This window comes from Stenella coeruleoalba (genome assembly GCF_951394435.1).
Source record: "Stenella coeruleoalba genome assembly, chromosome: 13".
NCBI classification, from domain to species: Eukaryota; Metazoa; Chordata; class Mammalia; order Artiodactyla; family Delphinidae; genus Stenella; species Stenella coeruleoalba.
This window is the reverse complement of record NC_137159.1, coordinates 36,725,518-36,746,823: the sequence shown is the minus strand read 5'-3', so window position 1 is coordinate 36,746,823 and position 21,306 is coordinate 36,725,518. Positions and strand designations below refer to the sequence as shown.

Sequence of the window (21,306 nt, the reverse complement as noted above, 5' to 3'; positions counted from 1 at the left end):
TGGAAAGCAATGAATGGAATGGTGGCAGTTCAGTTAGGAAGTTTGGTATTGGATTGGATGTAATGTGAGGGGGAAAGGAGGGAAGAGCCAACTGTGACTGAGATTTCTAGGTCACCTCGGAGTGACTAGGAGAATGTTAATGCCATGGGGTGCCGGGGCGGGAGGGGTGGAGGCAGGGAGATGAATTTAGTTTAGATGATGAGTTTTGTTTTGGACATGTTGAGCTTGAGGTACCCAGCTGGTTATCCAGGTGCAAAAGGTCTAGAAGGCAGTAGGGAATGAGCCTGGAGCTCAGGAAAAAAAGATCAGGATGTATTTGGGAGTTATCAGTAAGGAGATCGATAAGGAAATAATTGAGGGGGGAAATGGTCTGAGGACAGAATCTTAGGAAACCCAGGAAGTAGGAGAAGAAAGAAGGAGCCAGTTATGGAAACTGAGGCATGGTTAGAGAGGTAGGAGAAGATGTAAGATAATACTGGGTAGCTGAATCCAAAGAATAAGAGCTTTTCTAGAGGAATATTTGCAAACAACTGGTTTAAAGGACTGCAGTAAGAGCCCGGGAGAGGCTGTTTAGGTTTAATAAGTCATAAGTCTACTCAGCATATGTCCTCGGCTTTATTCATGGTTATTTTCAGTTGCCATTACGTTCTTAGAGTTTCGTACTTATTTGGCTCACAGGTCATTTCCTGGTTTAAGATTAAGTGAGCTTGCCAATTCTATGACTTTGGGTACCTTTCATTGTGGGTTTCCAAGGAAGGTTGGGACTAATCAGATCTAACGAGTGGTGGGAGGTGGCCTGGGAGGGAGGGCTCCTCACCTTCTTCGTTGCTCTAGGTGTTATCTCTGGCCTGCTCCTTGTGAAGCTAGCTTTCTGCTTTGGAATGTGAAGTTGTTTTGTTTGCCAATATCAGGATGTCAGGGAAGGGTATTATGTACACTTCTTAGTTGCTGAAATGGATAAAATGAAATACCTGAATTAAGAAATGAAAACAATCACTTGCTAGTCTCCTACTTCTCAATTCTATTCCTTTCCTCCTCCTCTTCTCTTCCCCTCCCTCTTTTTTTGGCTCCAGTTGGATAGGGGAAAGTCGATGGTGTTGAAATCTTAGTTCTCGTAAACAGGAAAGAATTAGGAAATTGAGGTACGGGAAAAGTTTCGAAAGGCCTACTGCTTGTTCTATCCCCAATTTACTAAATTGTCATTAAGTCAACTAAGACAATTCTAGTAAACCCAGGTTCATGTGGTAGGGAGTTTCCCATCTGTTCCAACTGGGCATAAGAAGACATTCTGATAGACATGCTTTCAGAGGAGAGTGTTATTTGGGGATTTTGTGCCAAAGATTAAAAAGAGCCAGACTAGGAGGGAAAAAATGAGCAGGATATTTCTACCTCACTGTGGTGGAATTGGGCTCAGAATAAATTGGCTTTGCTTCCAGCATTAGCCTGCCCTGTGACTTTGGGTAGGTCATTTAACTTTTCACCCTCAGTTTCCTCATCTGTAAAATGTTGAGGGTAGATTAAATGCTCCATCTCGTGTCTAAAAATGTTTTGATTTATGATTGAGGTAATGAAATGTTTGATTCCTAAAACGCTCTGTCTAAAGTGGAGGGGGATCAATTCTCTATTGCTAGGAAGTGAGGTGGTACAAAACATCTTAGGAGGTTAGAAAGCTTGCATTATTCAGTGGATTCTTTAATTGACCTTCCATTAGAAACACAGCTGCCATTGCCAGAAGTGTAACCTGAGAATGTTAAGTCCAAGAAAGCTTCTGAGTTCTATACGTCTTTTCCTACCAGAAATTCCAGACCTTTCTTAAAAAATTCAGGATGGATAAAAGAGGTCACTGCAAAGAGAAATGGTTTCTAGCTCCATGCTTCCTAGTCTGTGCCAGCTGCTTAAGATTGAAAATTCTTTATTCCTTAAAAACCCTTATTCTTTAATCACTTAAAATCAGAACTTCATAGTAGCACTTTGCCCAGGGGAAGGGGAAGGAAACAGCAGTGGAATGAGGTGGAAGAGGTAATAGGCTTATAACGTTCTTTGTTGTAAAAGCTGTTAAGATTTGTAGAGGGGTAGAAGGAATACAAATTGTTCTTCATCTGCATTTGGTGCTATATCAAACCAATCAAAGTTAGGGATATTTGTCACAACTCGAGTTTTTTTTTTTTTTTTTTTTTTTTGGCTGCGTTGGGTCTTCGTTGCTGCGCGCGGGCTTTCTCTAGTTGCTGCGAGAGGGGGCTACTCTTTGTTGAGGTGCGCGGGCTTCTCATTGCGGTGGCTTCTCTTGTTGCACAGCACGGGCTCTAGCCGCGAGGGCTCAATAGTTGTGGCTCGCGGGCTCTAGAGCACAGGCTCAGTAGTTGTGGCTCACGGGCCTAGCTGCTCCGCGGCATCTGGGATCCTCCCGGACTGGGGCATGGACCCGTGTCCCCTGCATCGGCAGGCGGACTCTCAACCACTGCACCAGCAGGGAAGCCCTAGAAGACTGTGTTTTGATTGTCACAAATTGTACTGTCTAAAAACATTCTTGAGGTGATTGTCTTAAAAAAAAAAAAAAAAAAGTTCTCGGAAGACAAAATAGGAACAATTATTATAACAGAAAATAATTATGGTCGAAATGTCTGTGGTTCCTTGGGAATGCTGTGCTTTTTGTGTTTTCCATCATTAGTGCAGTTTAAGTGAATGTATATAGTTCAGAGGTCTTCGTATTTGCATTTTAAAATTAGGTAAATGACCTCAACTTTCAAGCTTGAATTCATTTTTAATTTTATTTCATACAATGTGTAGACAGTTACCTGTTCTCTGCATTTATAAGTATAAACAATATAAGTCTGTTAATTCTGTAATTTTATAATTATGTAACTCTATCCTATCCTTAAAAAATTTAAAGTAAACCCTTTATGTGCAAAAAAAAGTTATGCTAACGTGTTCATCCATTATCATCATTTTTTACATATTATAATCAAATTGCTACTTACGAGTTGAAACATATCTTTATGTTGTTTATGGAACATACAGGTGTGTGTTTCTTATGATGTTTCTTAGCTCACAAAGAAGTTATTTATGAACTACAGTGTGGGTCATTTTGGTAGTTTTACTGGAGTCCATAAACTTAAGCCTTTAAGAAAAGCACATTTAGAAAACACTATTTTAGGATTAGGTTGTGTGCTTTCACCAAACTCCCTTGTATTTTTTTTAATTTTAATGTGTTGGAAATTGTGTATATACTTTTTATTTTGAAGAGCTATGATAAATAACTCATTTGTTAACATTTTTCGGTGTTTGGGAAAGGCTGTCTACATTAAATTACGTCAGGACTTACATATTTACTAATTTTTAATAGTAATTTACTAATTTCTGCTCTTAAAACTATCTTTAAAATATTGATTATGTTGCCTTTAATTCTGTCTATATGCTTCCTTCTGCCCAGATAACAAATGAAGGAATTTATGGTATGTGGGAGTGTTTTTAGGTATATTGAAATATGGTTTTGCTAAATTAACCAACATTTGTAGAACTAACTAGCTATCAAAAGAAATGTTTGAACATAAGCTTCAAAAATACATTTATAAAATAAGATTGAGTTAGGTATTGAGGATAAAGAGGGGGTGAACAATAATCCGATTGTTCCTTATTTTACAAGAAGTAGACAGGGTAATTTCTGTCTAGATAATGAAGTATGTAAAACAACCTTGTTGGCATTTTTCTCCTAAGGCACTTGGGCCTGGGATGTTTTCTTTTTCTGCGTTTTTCTTTGTTTGTTTTCATCTAAGGGGCATTTCTGTCACCTTTAGTGAGATCCATCTGTCATAGAGGTGCCCAGCTATGCCAGAAGTCCTGATAGTCTTGTCCAACACACATGAGCATTGAAAAGTTTGGCTGAAATTAGGAACCAGAAACAGGGAGGCAGCCCTGTGCCCTTCTCCTTTTAAAATGAAAATTTTGATGCCAGGAAAGTAGAGGCACTTTGGAATAGCCAGTATCTCTCAAGAGGTTCTTCTTTAGGGAGGAATATGAACTAGAGTGGCTCCCCTTCTAAAATGGAAAGGATTCCTTAAAATTTTCATCTGTCCTGGAGGAGGAAGGAGTCAATTTGGCTTCAGTTGCCAAACCCTTCAGTTCTCTTATGAGGCAGCAGTTCCATAAGGACAGGTTCTATAAAATATGCCCTTATTAATGTTATTCCAGGCGTTCTCATTTTTTTCCAGCTTTGACAGCTAGGACGGAAAAACATCAGCGGAGATGGAACTATATGCTCAAATGAAGATTAATCATTTTACTTACACCTGCTTCATCTCCCCCAAAGTGTTTAGTATTTTAGATACACCTGTAAAGCATATAGATGTACCAAACAGTCAAATTTGAGTGCATATGATTATTGAGTCATAACTAGTTGACAATGCTAAAATCCTCCTGGAGATTGATGGGACCAGAAGATTGAGCCCTTTTCATTTGCTGGCACACCAGAAATAAATTGGTTGTGGTTTACCAGCTGTTTGAATGGCTGTCTGAGTTCTCAGTCTGTGGTTTTTATATTTTTGTTTTAAGATCTCAGCAAAGCAATGTCTCAAGATGGCGCTTCTCAGTTCCAAGAAGTCATTCGACAAGAACTAGAATTATCTGTGAAGAAGGAACTAGAAAAGATACTCACCACAGCACCATCACATGAGTTTGAAGTAAGGACCCTACACTGTTTTTGCTTTCATCCATCTACATACTGAGTTGCTATTGCTGCTACTGATCATCTAGCCTGAAATAAGCACAAGATGTAGTGATATATTTAAAAAATTAGGATTGCTCAATAATTAAGGATTTTCAATATTTGCCCATTATAAAACCATTGTCTTTTTTATTTTTTAAATTCTGGTAAGTTTCTAAAGTTTGAAAGAATCAGAACAAAATTACAATTTATGTGATCTGTGTTTTGGTATCATTGGATGGAAAAATGGATACCAGTGTTAAAATTGTGAGAAGTTAATTGATCAACCTTATATCCTGCATGCCTTTTCCAAAGAGCCAGTTCTAACAGAACTATGCTACTCTGACAGCTATGATAGAGGTTTCCCAGAATAGGCAGGTGTTTACTTTTCTACTTATAAATCAATAGATTATCCTTTTCATTTTCAAATTTCAATTTATACTTAATGTTTTGAGGTTAGCTGATTTTTGTTCCTTCTTGTTCTTTTGGTGAAGATTAATTGTCACTTAAAAGAAGTAGAGAAATACATTGGTGAGTAAATGTAGAGAACCAGTTGGAATTCCCACAGGCCAAATGGTGTTCAGATTACATGATACAGGTGGGAGATGGCGAGTGTACTTGTATTCCTTTAAGTGTGGTTCCTATTAGCTTTTTTTCCTCTTTAGTTTTAAATTGGGGTGTAAAAAAGTCTCTGCTGTACTCCATGTTTTAAACGTATAAGAATTTCACTGAAAGGTATTTTAAATGTACAATATATGTCTGTTTTTATTAAATATTAAGCATTCTGCTAGTTATAACAACGACTTCTATTCTCATAGCACACTAAAAAAGACCTTGATGGATTTCGGAAGCTATTTCATAGATTTTTGCAAGAAAAGGGACCTTCTGTGGATTGGGGAAAAATCCAGAAACCTCCAGAAGATTCGGTAAGTTTTGGATAAAATGTAGGAAAATTTAAGGTAATTTCAGACACTGGTTTAACTTTTGGGGGTGGGATACTATAGGGTACCTGTAGGAACCATCAATTCAGACATTGAAACTACAGAGATAGCCTGCTACTACTTTCCTTTCTTTTAGACCCATCTATCCAGTCCTGCAGAGCACTTATGAAAGTCTAATCTCCCTATAACACTACCTCATAACTTAACATCCTTGAATATGAGGCAGTTCTTTTGTTTAAACACATGGTAAGAGCTTCATTATGTTTTCTTCCATCTCCAAACCATCTGATTTCTCATTGCCTATAGGGTCATGTACAGTCACTGTCAGGTACTTAAAGCTCTCCCTATGCTTTCAACCCATCTTTCTAGCTGTATTTCCCTTGCCTGCCTTTCTTGAACCAACCCAGCATTCCCTTCACACACATAGTATTTCCCTGCTTCTAGACTTCTGTGTATGTTGTTTCCTTGGAATGCTATGGGCTCTTCACCTATCAAAATCCTGCTCATTCTTTGAGGCTCAGTCTAAATGCCTCCACCTCTGTTGTCAGCTCCTAGCAGAAAGCTGCACTGAAGAGGTGTAATGCGGTAGTATCGGAGGTTCAAATCCTAGCTCTAATGCTTTTGAGCTTTGTGTAAAATGAGAATGATACCAAGTGCTTTCTGTACTTCACAGGGTTGTTATGAGACTCTCTTAAGAAACATATGGAAACATGTTAAACCATGAAACATTTTGCAGATGTTCGTGGTTATTTCTATCATGCTGAGGTAGTAAGCCAGCCTAATTAGTAGCAGTTGTTTGTATGCATGTGTTGTCTTCTTACTAGTCTTTGAGGCTAGGAGACCATGTATCCTGAGTTGAATGATTGATCTAAATTAAGTGATTGTTTCAGGGACAGGTTTGGTTAACACAGTGGCCTTTCTTTCCTTTCCTGTCAGCAGTTTTGACCACTGCTGCTTGTGGCATTTTTCACTGAAGGTAGAAAAGACTTGATGGAGTGGAATAATTGCATGTAGATAGTTTATCTCTTATGTATCTGTAATCTTAAATAATCTAATATTGGTTTAAAAACAGGGCTGTTTTAAGCAGGAGTTTGGCAAACTACTGTCTGAGGGCTGCACCACTGCTTGTCTTTTGTAAAGTTTTATTGGGACATAACTGCATGCATTCATTTGTATACCATATCTGGTGGCTTAAGCTAGTGGAGTCCCTCATATTTCTTCTAATGAGAAAATCTTAAATGTAGTTCCTGGTGAAGAGTACTTTTTTTCCTATATGTCAAAATTGTCTTTCAGTTATAAAACTTAAAAATTATAAATTACATGTTCATGGTAAAAAAAGAAAACAAAGCAAAAAAAAAAAAATCCCACCTAAGCATTCACCTTGAGGACTCTCATTTTTGATGTTGAAGTTAAAATTCCTCTTGTCTGTAGTGCTTGCCAATTACAGTGTGCATATATATATATTTTTTTTTTCTTTAGGGTCTTCTATTTTAGTCTTTGATTTCCTTCGCTCTAGTGATGTACTGTGATTTATTTTTCTGCTTTTAAGTGGTAGAATTAATGATATTTTCTCCTGAAAAATTATTTAGAGCAATCTTCTGGTTAGGTATATAATTTTAAAAAGGAACTAGTTGTAAATTCAGTCAGATTAAAAAAAGAATGTTTGGGAGTAGGCCTAAAATTATAATAAAAAATTTATACATTATGTATTTTCCCACTTTAAATACTTAATATTTTTGCTAGGAATTTATTCTTAGTTGAAATGACTTTACTTTTCTGATTAATGACAGACCTGGGGATAAAGGTTTTCTTCTTAATTCTTGCAGACTTGGGAATTTTTTTTCTCGTTACACAAACTTAACCTTTTGATGATAGAGCCTACCTTGAAGGAAGGCACAAAAATTGATTACTTTCAGTATATTTTATGATTCAGGATTCTGCTTTCGCAATGGAGAAATCTGCCTTTGTGTATTTTGAGAGAAGATTATGATACATAGTAGGGTTTCTTGGCATGGGGATTGGAGTCGGGGGGAGGAAGCAAGTAGAGGGATCAGAACCACCTAGGGATTTTTCCAGTTCAGCGCCACCATTCCAAACAAGGTCTTGACAAATCCTTTCAGGAGGCTGTGCCCCTGCAGTGAGCTGTAGTTACTGATAGGAATGCTGAATTGATATAGAAAAATAAAAAGAAAGAAATATAGAATTCTGGATGTAATATGATTTCATGAAGTCTTTTCTCTTTCTGTTTATAAAAATGTAAGTCTCCATTAAAAATATGTCTTTGGGGGCTTCCCTGGTGGCACAGTGGTTGAGAGTCCGCCTGCCGATGCAGGGGACACGGGTTCGTGCCCCGGTCCGGGAAGATCCTACATGCCGCAGAGCGGCTGGGCCCGTGAGCCATGGCCGCTGAGCCTGCGCGTCCGGAGCCTGTGCTCCGCAACGCGAGAGGCCACAACAGTGAGAGGCCCGCGTACCGCAAAAAAAAAAAAAAAAAAAATATATATATATATATATATATATATGTCTTTATTTTAAAGCCTAGGTTGTGAGCATCTTTTAAAAAATGTTCTTATAATCCCATGTGCCCTTAATGTTGAGGGTTTTGAAATGCAGAGGGAAAAAATAAGTTTGCTCTTTTAACTATGTTATGAGCTTCTTGAGGGCACAAATGTGTCTTACATACTCTGTTAACTATTAGCTTTGGCAAGTAGTTCTGAGAATACAAATTATAGGTTAATATTCATTCACCTTGCTTCCCCTACACTCCTCCGGCTCCCTCCCTCTCCTCCCCACTCCCAGGCTTTTTACTCTCTGGTCATAGAGGTTATATAGAGGTTAGTTTTCCTTTCAAAACATATTATTTAGTGAACATAGGTTCTTTTTTTTTTTTTTTTTAAGCATTTTAAAAAATTTATTTGTTTTTGGCTGTGTTGGGTCTTCGTTGCTGCGTGCGGGATTTCTCTAGTTGTAGCAACCGGGGGCTACTGTTCGTTGCAGTGCGCGGGCTTGTCATTGCGGTGGCTTTTCTTGTTGCGGAGCACGGGCTCTAGGCGCGCGGGCTTCAGTAGTTGTGGCACGCGGCTCAGTAGTTGTGGCTCGAGGGCTCTAGAGCACAGGCTCATTAGTTGTGGCACATGGGCTTAGTTGCTCTGCAGCATGTGCGATCTTCCCAGACGAAGGCTCGAACCCGTGTCCCCTGTGTTGGCAGGCAGATTCTTAACCACTGTGCCACCAGGGAAGCCTGAACATAGGTTTTTATTTTTTAAATGCAGGTGATACTGTACCCTCTTAACTAAAAAGAAATTATTGTCAGAGAATAGCCATTTAGAGTGACATTTCTCATGTCATCCTTGCATATAAACATTGTTATGACAGAGGATCTATATTTTTGTGTAGGAGTTGGCCACCTTGTTTTGTAAATAAAGTTTTCAGAACACAACCACACTTACTCATTTACATATTGTCTATAGCTGTTACAATGCTGTGATACTACAATGGCAGAGTTGAATAGTTGTGATGAAGACTATACGGCTTACAAAACCCGAAATACTTCCTTTCTGGACCTTTATGGAAAAAGTTTGTTGACCCCATTTTAGTGTATTTATTTTTAGAAGATCTTCAGTAGTTTACTTCTTTGGTTCCCAGAAAACTGACCTCAAATGCCTTTTTCAATTCAGATGATTACATTTTAGGTAAAACTATTTTTTTGTAAATACTAGATTGGAGGATATACTTATAGAGAGACATTGAAATTTTATGTTGTCAAGTTTTACTTACTCATTCTTGCCTACTGTGTTGAATACTTCATTTTAGCTCTGTCAGTGAGCACATATATATATATATATTTTTTATATATATTTTTTATTGAGGTATAACTAACATACAACATTTTATTACTTTCAGATGTACAACATAGTGATTTAATTTAACATTTGTATGCATTGCTAAATGATCACCACTGTAAGTCTAGTTACCATCTGTCACCATACAGAGTTAATACAATGTTATTGACTGTACTCTCCATGTTTTACTTTACATCCCCATGACTTATTTATTTTATAACTGAAAGTTTGTGCTTCTGGATCCCCATCACACATTTCACTTCCTCCTCCCCTTTGGCAACCACCAGTCTGTTCTCTGACATACGTGTTTTGTTTTTGAAAAGCCTATTGAGCCCATATTTTATTGAATTATGCTTAGAAGAAGAACGCAATTTATGGAGTTATGCCATGGATAATGCTTTGCCCCCATTTTGTGAGTGTTAATCTTGATCATTACATTCATTTAGTTATCTTGATATTTAGCTACTTAAGGAAAGTTTTTAAAAAAATAAGGTTAATGTTTTTGACTAGCAAGGAGGGACCAGTCAGCATGTACAGCTTCATTGGACCATTTAATTGCTTTCTAGAGAGGCCGTAAGAGTGTCTTGTTCCTCGCCAAGCTTAATGTTTGAGCTTAAGTGTTGAGGATGGAGAGGGATGGGAAATAGATAAAAGATATGGGAAGATACAGAGCCTACTCAAGAAGGTATTGGGACTGACGGGCTCTTTTGAGCCCTAACTTAAAACCTGTTATCACCTGGCTGGCCATGACCTCTGATGACAATAAAGTACATTATCATTTATATGAAAATTATATGAAAAATATTCTCTAAATTTTTCATTTAGATAGGAACACAAAGTCCCTGGTTGATTTATGATTGTCATTCTTGTTTTATAGTCCTCAAAAGGGTGAGGGTGTATTTGTGAATGGGGAGGAGTTATATAGGGTCAACTCTTTTTGTTTGTTTGATTGAGATAGAGAATTGGCATGAAAAATATCATATCAATGTGGTATTTAGCTTCAACAGATTTTTTTGTTTTGTTCCACAAAATAACTGAGAACTTTTCTTACTCTTAGTCTTATCAGTATAAAAACATTAAAGCGTGTTTAAATATAATAATAAAGCATTCTGAGAAAGTTACAGTATACGTGTACAGAGTAAAAATACAGATTTTTTTAATTTGTCTTTTGGAAGGTGAATTATAATATATTGTGCAGCTAATGTTTGCACATCTTTTTTGAAAGACTTACTGGAGGCAATTTGGCCAAGGATCTGCTGTGATATGACACAGGATGGTTTGCTTTGAGCATGATGAAGATTTCCCAACTGTAGTCAGCAGCTAATGGCAAAGCCATTAGAGACTTGTTTTGCGTGTGTGTAGAGATAACATTAGATCCTGTAAAGAAGATGTGGTACATATATACAATGGAATATTACTCAGCCATAAAAGGAATGAAATTGGGTCATTTGTAGAGGTATGGATGGACCTAGAGACTGTCATACAGAGTGAAGTAAGTCAGAAAGAGAAAAACAAATATCGTATATTAACACATATATGTGGAATCTAGAAAAATGGTACAGATGAACTGGTTTGCAAGGCAGAAATAGAGACACAGATGTAGAGAACAAACATGTGGACACCAAGGGGGGAAAGCAGGGTGGGGGGTGATGGTGGTGGTGGGATGAATTGGGAGATTGGGATTGACATATATACACTAATATGTATAAAATGGATAACTAATAAGAACCTACTGTATAAAAAAAATTTTTTTTTAATTAAAAAAAAAAGATAACATTAGATCCTGAATGTAAAAGTATTCCACAAAAAGGAAATAGGTAGTAGCATTTAAGGAAATGGTCCTGGGGACATGGGTGGATACCAGAGAGCCTCATCTTTTCCTTGAAGTAAAATTTTAAAATGGTAATATGTAGAATTACTAATCTAATCAAAAATACTAATACTAATTTGGCAAATATTGCTAAAACTCATTCCCTGCCTTTTGATTCCATGATGAATTGAACAGTCTTTAATTTTCTCCAGGACTACCTTCCTTCACATGCCTTTATATACAGGAAACTTATTTCAGGAAGGGGATGAGACTAAGGGGGCTGACCACAGGCCTATGAGTCTTACTTCTGTTCTGGTTACTTATTTATTATTTCACTTTAGAAATAGTAAATATATGGCCACTTTAACATCAATCCCATGGTTGACTCTGAGAGACTCTAGGTAATAGTGTTAGACCAGGGTCTCTAACCACACCCCCTGTGTCTAGAGTTGGGGATGGTCCAATCCCACAGAATCGAGTTCCTTGGGAAAATTATAGCATGGATATAGGTAGTAGTACCACTCCTCTGAACATTACCATTCCCCCCTCCTCAACCCCCACCATATAGAGAACCTTTTTGGACCTTGGCCCATGTGTTGCAAGGCCTAATATAGATCAATTTATTATTATACTCTCCAAGTGTATATTTTATGTAGGCATTTTGTGTCTTATAATCAGATAAGAACAATACATCTGTGAAGTTCTCCTATCCCACATCTTCATCTGTGGTACAACTGTGAGGGAATTTCCATTATTTTTATTTACTACAGGACAACCCTGAACCTGCAAGATTGGCACTGGAAGAATTAAAAAAAAAAAAAAAAAGAGTGGGTGGCCCATACCTACCTATAATCCTTTATGCCCTGTAATTCCTTGGGGACATTTTACTAATTCCTTTTCCTTATTCTAGATCAGATGTGGACAACTGACCCTCTGCTCATCCCATTGTATAGCCAAGATGAAACTGGAATAAGTTTACACTAGGCATCTGAACCAGGAAGTCTCTGCAGGGATTGTAGGCCCTAGGTACATTTTTTGAACTTATAGGTAAAACTGTATAAATGTACATTTTCTCAGAGTGGACAGAAGTACTTTTTTAGAATATCATTCAAGAAACTTTTATTGGGTGCTTCCTCTCTGTCAGGAACTAGCTGCATTCTGGGACTACAAAATAATAAGTCTTGACCCTTCTTCAGCATTTTGGCCTTGAGTTTTAGAGGAAATGGATCCAGAAACAGCTACCTATGGAATAGTGTGAGAAGCAATCCATAGGGTGCTATGGAAGCATCTAACTGGCATGGGGGCTCTGGAAAGACTTCTTGGCATTAAGGTAGACTCTTGGGGTAACCTTGAGGCAAGACTTCTCTGAGGATGGGAGGAAAATCAAAGAGAAAAAAGCTTTGAACATAATAGGAGTCTAGAAATAAAGAGGTTTATAGCATTTAGCTTGTTCTCTGGTTGTAGAGCATATGGTAGATGTGTCTGCTTCTCTATGTCTAGAGCCAGAAGAAAGGCCCTGAGAGAGCCAGGTGCTGAGTCTCTTTGCCTGACATTGCAGCTCCTGTTGCTGGCTGAAAACCTCAGCCAGTGGGTTACACGGGAAAAATGTCAGAAACTACAGTTTCCATTTAAGAGAGACACTAACGGTGGAAGATGGGAACAGAATTTAAAAACCATGCTTCATTATATACCTCAAACAGTTTGCTTAGATTCTTCAACATTGTAAAACATCAACCCAAATAGTTAAAAGATGCTATTCTTAAAAGCAAAAATGAACAAATGGGACCTAGTTAAACTTAAGAGCTTTTGCACAGCAAAGGAAACCATCAACAAAACAAAAAGACAACCTACAGAATGGGAGAAAATAGTTGCAAACAGTGTGACCGACAAGGGATTAATCTCCAAAATATACAAACAGCTCATATGGCTCTATATATAAAAAAAAAAAACGACCCAGTCAAAAAATGAGCAGAAGACCTAAAGAGACGTTTCTCCAAGGAAGACATACAGATAACCAACAGGCACATGAAAAGATGCTCAACATTGCTAATTATTAGAGAAATGTAAATCAAAACTACATTGAGATATAACCTCACTCTGGTCAGAATGACCATCATCAAAAAATCTACAAATAATTAATGCTGGAGAGGGTGTAAAGAAAGGGAACCGTCCTACACTGTTGGTGGGAATGTAATTTGGTGCAGCTGCTATGGAAAACAGCATGGAGTTTCCTTAAAAAACTAAAAATAGAGTTACCATATGATCCAGCAGTCCCATTCCTGGACATATATCCAGAGAAAACTATAATTTGAAAAGACAACATGCACCCCAATGTTCATAGCAGCACTATTCATAATAGCCAAGACATGGGAACAGCCTAAGTGTCCATCGACAGAGGAATGGATAAAGAAGATGTGGTGTACACACACACACACACACACACACACACACAGGAATATTACTCAGCCATAAAAATGAATGAAATAATGCCATTTGCAGCAACATGAATGGACCTAGAGATTATCATACTAAGTGAAGTAAGTCAGACAGAGAAAGGCACATATCATATGATATCACTTATATGTGGGATCTAAAAAAATACAAAGGCACTTATTTACAAAACAGAAATAGATTCACAGACATAGAAAACAAACATGGTTACCAAAGGGGAAAAGATGGGAGAGAGGGATAAATTAGGAGTTTGGGATTAACAGATACACACTACTATATGTAAAATAGGTAAAAACAAAGTCCTGCTGTAATATCGCAGGGAACTATATTCAGTACCTTATAATAACCTTTAATGGAAAAGAAACTGAAAAAGTGCATGCGTATATGTGTGTGTGTGTGTGTGTGTGTGTGTACATGTGATTGAATCACTTTGCTGTACACCTGAAACCAACACAACATTGTAAATCAACTACAATTAAAAAAAATAAGTTCAAGGCAAAAAAAAGATGCTTATTCTTGTTTTTGTTTCTTCACTTGTGATAAACTTTATAAGGTTAATCAGCATTTTAGCTGTTAATAGCCTTTTTTTAATGTTAGGTTGATTAAGTTATAATTTACATACAGTAAAATTTATTCTTTTTAGTGTAAGTTTTCTGAGTTCAGAAACGCATACAGCTGTGTAACTACCATCATAATCAAGATATAGAACTTTTCCATTATCCCCAACAGTTTCCTTGTGCAGCTGTAGGGCTTGATTCCCACTTTACTTCTTTCCTTAAACACACAAGCTAAGCAAATACGTATCTTTCTAAAGTATTGCCTTTTCCTTCATTCAGAGTTCTCCAAAGAAGAGGTCAGTCTAGCCTCTACCCTCAGTTTTTTTTTTTTAAACATCTTTATTGGAATATAATTGCTTTACAATGTTGTGTTAGTTTCTGCTGTATATTAAAGTGAATCAGCTATATGTATACATATATCCCCATATCTCCTCCTCAATTTTATATCTGGCCTTTCTTTTAGCCTTTGTTTTCCTCCACCTGCTCCTTTTTTTTTTTTTTTTTTTCGGTACGCGGGTCTCTCACTGTTGTGGCCTCTCCCGTTGCGGAGCACAGGCTCCGGACGCGCAGGCTCAGCGGCCATGGCTCACGGGCCCAGCCGCTCCGCGGCATGTGGGATCTTCCCGGACCGGGGCATGAACCCGTGTCTCCTGCATCGGCAGGCGGACTCTCAACCACTGCGCCACCAGGGAAGCTCCCTCCACCTGCTCTTTAATCTTCCGTAAAACTTTTTTTTAATAGCCTCTGGCCTTTCCCCCCTGCCCCACCTTCATTTCTCCAGGGCTGCTCCAACAGTGTGAATTATATAATTAAACTAACAATGTACACTGCTTTAATCACTTTAATCACACTGCTATTTAGTATCTTAGAGTTTAAAGCTAGTATGCAGCATAAATAGGATTTGATGTTAGAGGCTTCAGTGTTATTTTTTAGGAAATTTAGGATTGTCACAGTTATTTTGAAGCATCTTTTGTCCACAGTTAGACTAACAGGAGGGTTGACTTATAGGGGAAATTTACGGTGATTTTAGTGAAGAGCTAGTCCTAGTCACATAAGCAGATTGGCTTTTGGACTTCCTATCTCTTCTGTTAGAATTCCTTTCCAACTCTGGTCATCACCCTTTGTCCTTTCTAATCCATACTGAAGTGGAATGTTCTTTGAAAACTACCACCCTAGCTGATAAGGATATGGGCCAAATGTCTCACAAGGTTGACTAATTTTATGATTTTAGCTCACTTCTATAAAGGGGTGATGAACATGTACCTGTTTGTAGTATTTGAATTTTTTTTTTTTTTACCATTTGTATATATTACTTTTGACTTTAACAGTTAAAAAAAATATCGAAAAGTCTTTGAACTTCCTGGAGTGTGTATAAAAAAATTCTCAATTATTGTAAGGGTTAGGGAGCAGTTGGCACGTCTCTTCAGTTACCACCTACTTTGTAGGATCATTTGCCATCTGTAATCACTCTGTTTCTTGTTTTTGTCATTTAGGTTTTCTGTCAGTTCTTTTACTGTCTTCTCTAGTTTATCAGGTTTAAAGTATACAGTTGTAATAAGACTATTATGATTTTAAATCTCTTCAGCAATTTGGAAGTTGCTACAATTTTTTTCTTAATTTATTTATTTTATTATTATTTTTTGGCTGCATTTGGTCTTAGTTGCAGATCTTTGTTGAGGCATGCCGGCTCTTCGTTGCGGTGCGTGGGCTTCTCTCTCGTTGTGGCGTGCCGGTTTTCTCTCTCTAGTTGTGATGCGCAGGCTCCAGAGCGCGTGGGCTCCAGGGCTTCTGGGCTCTGTAGTTTGTGGCACACGGGCTCTCTCCTTGAGGTGCACAAGCTCAGTAGTTGCGGCTCAAGGGCTTAGTTGCCCCACGGCATGTGGAATCTTAGTTCCCTGACCAGGGATCGAACCCGCGTACACTGCATTGGAAGGCAGATTCTTTACCACTGGACCACCAAGGAAGTCCTGGAAGTTGCTACAAGTTTTAATTGGGAGGGCAGTAAGTATGGGACCTTGAGAGGCAAAAATATTAAGGGTAAGAAACAAAATGCTATAGGTAGGTAAACACATGAGAATTGAATAAGTTAACAATTTACAATATGTGTTTAAATAAGCTTTTAATTTTAGAATAGTTCGATTTTTAGAAAAGTTGCAGAGATTCACTGTGTTTTTAACTAGAAACATTATCAAGCTATCTAAACTGATTTTTGTTACACGTATTCATTTTTAAACTTCCTGCTGAGTCAAAGGAAGCACAAAATAATTGCTAAAAATGCTTATGGAATGTTTCTTCCATGCTCAGAAAAAAAAAAGATAGCTGAGAAGAAACATAGAAATGCCAGAGGGGTACCTATAACTAGACTAAATATGGAAAAAGGCGGAAGTAAGCCATTAAACAAAGATTTCTTTTTATAGAAAGGCTTGTGAAAGACAAGTGTTTTCATTGTATATAGTCCTAAAGCCCTTGGGAGATTGGAAAGTTTTCTATTATTTCAAAAGAGCATGAAACAAACACTATTCCAAAATTTTTTGTTTTTTAATGAAGCAAAGCATTAAGGATTTTTCATTTAAAAATTTCATGAAAACCTGGGTATGGGGCTTCCTTGGTGGCGCATTGGTTGAGAGTCCACCTGCCGATGCAGGGGACGCGGGTTCGTGCCCCGGTCTGGGAGGATCCCACATGCCGCGGAGCGGCTGGGCCCGTGAGCCATGGCCACTGAGCCTGCGCGTCCGGAGCCTGTGCTCCGCAACGGGAGAGGCCGCAGTGGTGAGAGGCCTGCGTACCGCAAAAAAAAAAAAAAAAAAAAAAAACACCTGTGTATGTGCAGCTCTGTATTCTGTAGTTAATGCTTATTTTCAATGTTGGGGTGCTTATGTCAGATGTACTGAATCCTTTGTGTTTGTTATCTCATTTAATATTCACAACAGACCTGGAAGATAGGTGCTATTATTATGCTCATTTTAAAAGGAGGAAGCTGAAGTTCAGTTAGTAAGTCATCTAAAAGGAAGAGCCCTGGTATGAACCAGGTGGCAGGCTCCAAAGACCTGTTTCTTTCATATCCTTTAGTAACAATAATGGAGCTCTTCAAGGAGTACAGCCCTATTTTCATCTCTAGTGCACAGAATGGGGCCTACTTTATGTGCTTATCAGCAACAGTAGTAAGAGCAATAACAGCAGACATTTATTCTGCGCTGATGTGCCAAGCATGTTCTCAGCTTTCACATGCATTTCCTTACATGATCCTTAGATGAGTCTAGGAGCTCGCTGTTTTCTCTGTTTCACAATTGCAAGCTCTGAGACTGAGTGGTTTACTTAACTATTAAGTAAGTGGCAGAACCAGAATTTAGGCCCAGATCTGCCTGAGACCAGGCTCTTAACCACTCTGGTATGTTATAGAGCAATCACCAGTTGCCATCCATGTGTGAAAGGAACTTGAAAGTCCTTAAAGCGTGGCTTTTCCATCATTTCTCCACCTTTCTTTGAGTAGAACTGTTGAGTAGGCTCCACTCCTTCCCATAGAGCTTCAGATATTCTTACTTGACTTTGAAGTTCTAACAGCAACACATTTAACAAATATTTATTAAATGGGTACTGTGGGGTAAGCATTTATCTAGGCATCAGAATACAAGTGAACAAGATAGACAAGGGCCTGACACTCAGTGGAGCTTCATTCTGATAGAAGAGAGAAAACATAAATGTGTAAAGAAATAAGATTATTTTAAAAGACTCATTTCCCATTGCTGCTGTGCTGGCCCAGGTTTACCTCAGCAGTCACATCTCTCTCCCTGGCTGAAGACAAGGGTCTCCTTTCCTCATTACTTTTACTCTACAAATTTATCAAATATCCACTATTTTAATTATTGGGAATGCAAAAATAAAGACAATCACTGCTCTTAAACACCTTACAACTTTGTGCAATGCTTCCCAACCTTTCCCATGTAATAACATACACAGAAAATGAATGGGGTAAATACAAGAGGCTGTTTAAAGCTGGGAGGAGGGCTTTGGCCGCCTCAGGGTCTGTGTAGCTGCCTAGAGGGCTAAAGGAATAAACAACACAAGCATGCAATAGCAAACCAATTTTGAATTTTTGGTTTAGTGGGGAGATGTTTACACAAAGTTACATTTATAGTACAATGGGATAATAGCTATGAAGGTAGTTTCAGAGACAGTTCACTAACGCACTTCCATCCTAGAGCGATTAACTGGTGTTCTCCGTTTTCTTTGAATGCTTGGGTCTACTCTTAATCATCCTAAGTTCTTCTCTTACTAAGTGGAGTGGTTTGTTCACCAAAACTTAATAGTGTTTGTTCCCAAACCTGTTCATACTAGTTATAGTTTTGTAATGACATAATGAAATTAAATTTTATGAATGAAATGGGCTTAAAAAATTTATTTCCATGAAAATTGAGTTGAATCCTTTGAGAAAGTTGGATAAAGATGAGTAGCCAAAAAGAAAAAAAGTATTGTTAAATTAGGTGAGGGCAAGATAAGTATGAATCTTCAGCACAAGATCTTGGTCCACTTTGAAGAAACGAAACTGGAAAATCACAGATGGTATCTTATTGGTGTGGTTTACATAAGTCGACAGAACTCTGGTCAGCAGATCCATACCATACCAAAAGAAAAGATCTCTGTGAACGATTGTACAAAAGTTGAAATATTTTATGTATCTAAAACTTTTTCATTGTTCTGTGTTTGAACTTGTTTTTTAAATCTACTGTCTACCTATCTAGAACGTTTTAGATAAGTGGGTTTCTGGTACACGTAGCAAGTATAGCAGGAAAGAGCAGTTGGGGAGTTGGAAAGTCCTAAGCAAGTTAGGGATGAAGAGGTGACTTTAGAACTGAGTCTACACAAGGTAAGTAGGGACCGTGTCTGCAGTTCATCGTCGATTTGGAGGGATCCATTTGGCTGAACTAAGAAGATGCTGGAAAATATAGGAGATGAGAGGTTATATAGCAGGCTTTATATAGCAGGCTAGTTGGAATGTGTTTTTAGGAGGTAAGTGGAGGAGTGTCTCTCTCACTCTGAGTTACATAGGAAATTACGATTTGTTTGTTTTGTTTGTTTGTTTGTTTGTTTTTGCGGTATGCGGGCCTCCCACTGCTGTGGCCTCTCCCGCTGTGGAGCACAGGCTCCGGACGCGCAGGCTCAGCGGCCATGGCTCACGGGCCCAGCTGCTCCGCGGCATGTTGGATCTTCCCGGACCGGGGCACGAACCCGTGTCCCCTGCATCGGCAGGCGGACTCTCAACCACTGCGCCACCAGGGTAGCCCGGAAATTCCGATTTCTTACAGTTCTTGGTTCCCACTGAAGAAATGGCTACTTTTAATTTTTCCTGTTTTGTTTTTCTTTTTTCAACACCCTTTATCAGGGCTAGCTGACTTCTTGCAGTTTAGCTTCTATACACTAATGATGTGTATTGAGCAATTTTTTATAGTTTAAAATCTCTGATCTCATGATATTGAGCTATAATATTCTTAATCATATACTTGTTCAACAGGTATGTGAGAAACTACCTCATGCTCAGTGTCAATCATTAATATATTCCACCATTACAAAACCACCTCCCTATGTATACTGAATTCATTCTGCCTTCAGTGTACTTAACAGGTTTTTTTTTTTCCAGTTTACCTGTAATGGCAGTGAGGTCAAGAATACACACTCCAGAGTTTTAAATCCCAGCTTCATTACTTCTTAGCCACGTAACATTCGGCAGGTTATTTAACTGCTTTAATCCCAGTCTCCTCACTCATAAAAAGTAGACATAATAAAAGTAAGATTTTAATGAGTATTATTGAGAATGCATATAAAGCATTTACTATGTGCCAGGCACTCTGATAAAGGCTCAGTAAATGTTTATTATTGTTGTTATACGTTCGACAAATATTTACTAAGTACCTCTTAGATGTCAGGTGCTATCCTGGACACAGTGAAAACAACAGAATTGTATTAAGGTTACAGATGTTATTTCTTTTTTAAGTTCTGTAACTTTTCTTATTTAAATATTCTTTGTCTTTGGTTATGAATATATATTTATTTGTTATCAGTATATTTAATTTGATATCTATTTCATTTATGGTCATGAATACTTTAATTCTTTCTATGTATCTTATTTTTTGTAAAATGTTCCACCAAGTAGGTGAGCCATACTTTACATCCCTGTAATTCTCTTGTATCAAATGTGTTGGTAGTTTGCAATTTTTGCTGTAATAGATAAAGCTCATCTATCTCTAGTGATTTTTTCTGATTGCAGAGATAAATTCTAGGAAATTCTTTAACTTTCTGGATTACAGGAAGTCTGTGCTCCTTAGTAGCTGTAAGACCAGTGAGGATAAGCAACATAATGTTCTCTGTTATGAAAATGATTAGCTGTACTGTTTTACGAGTTTTATTGAAGATCCACGTAGTGAAAGCTCCAGGGTGGTGTATGTAGATTGTCTTTAACCAGCAACTCCAACCATGTTTATAGATTTTTTTATCTACTAAACTCAAGATAGATGTGAAGCCTTGTTTCAGAGGACTATCTTAGCTATTAAAAGAATTGGGCACCCATTCTCATTTTGTGTGGACATTTAGGTATTTAAAGGATTTGTGTGTTCGTTGTGGGGTGTCAGGTTTAGTGAGCAGGGGAAGTTTTGCAGAGCGTTCTTGGCATTGGATCGTTAAAGCTCAGGTGAAATTGTAGGAAGGTTGATGGATGACCATTATAAGATTCTTTGATCATCTATCATTGGGCGTGGCAAAAGTTGGGAATTCAAATGGTTTTTCTTAATTTTTTGATGGTAGGAGATAAGATAATGAATCTAACTCATCACTTGAAGGAAATATAGTAGTAAAAACAGTTGACAGAAGTGTGAGAGTTGGGAGTTTGGACAAGTGTATCAGTGTGTGTTACTTCTGGAAAGTCTCCTGTAGTTGGGCATGTAGGTTGACTCTTATTTTTTTCCTATTATAAAAACCCTGTAATGAATATACTTATATATAAATCCTTGCATCT

At 37.9% G+C, this 21,306-nt stretch overlaps 1 protein-coding gene across 3 annotated transcripts in view; it reads left to right on the top strand.

Moving 5' to 3' along the window:
* Positions 1-21,306, top strand: part of UGP2 (UDP-glucose pyrophosphorylase 2) — a 50,716-nt gene that overhangs the window by 11,013 nt on the left and 18,397 nt on the right. For all 3 annotated transcript variants that reach the window (XM_079941252.1, XM_079941253.1, XM_079941254.1), the window contains 2 exons: positions 4,549-4,676; positions 5,518-5,625. In XM_079941252.1, coding sequence (XP_079797378.1) covers positions 4,549-4,676; positions 5,518-5,625 — 236 coding nt within the window. The remainder of the gene's footprint in view (positions 1-4,548; positions 4,677-5,517; positions 5,626-21,306) is intronic.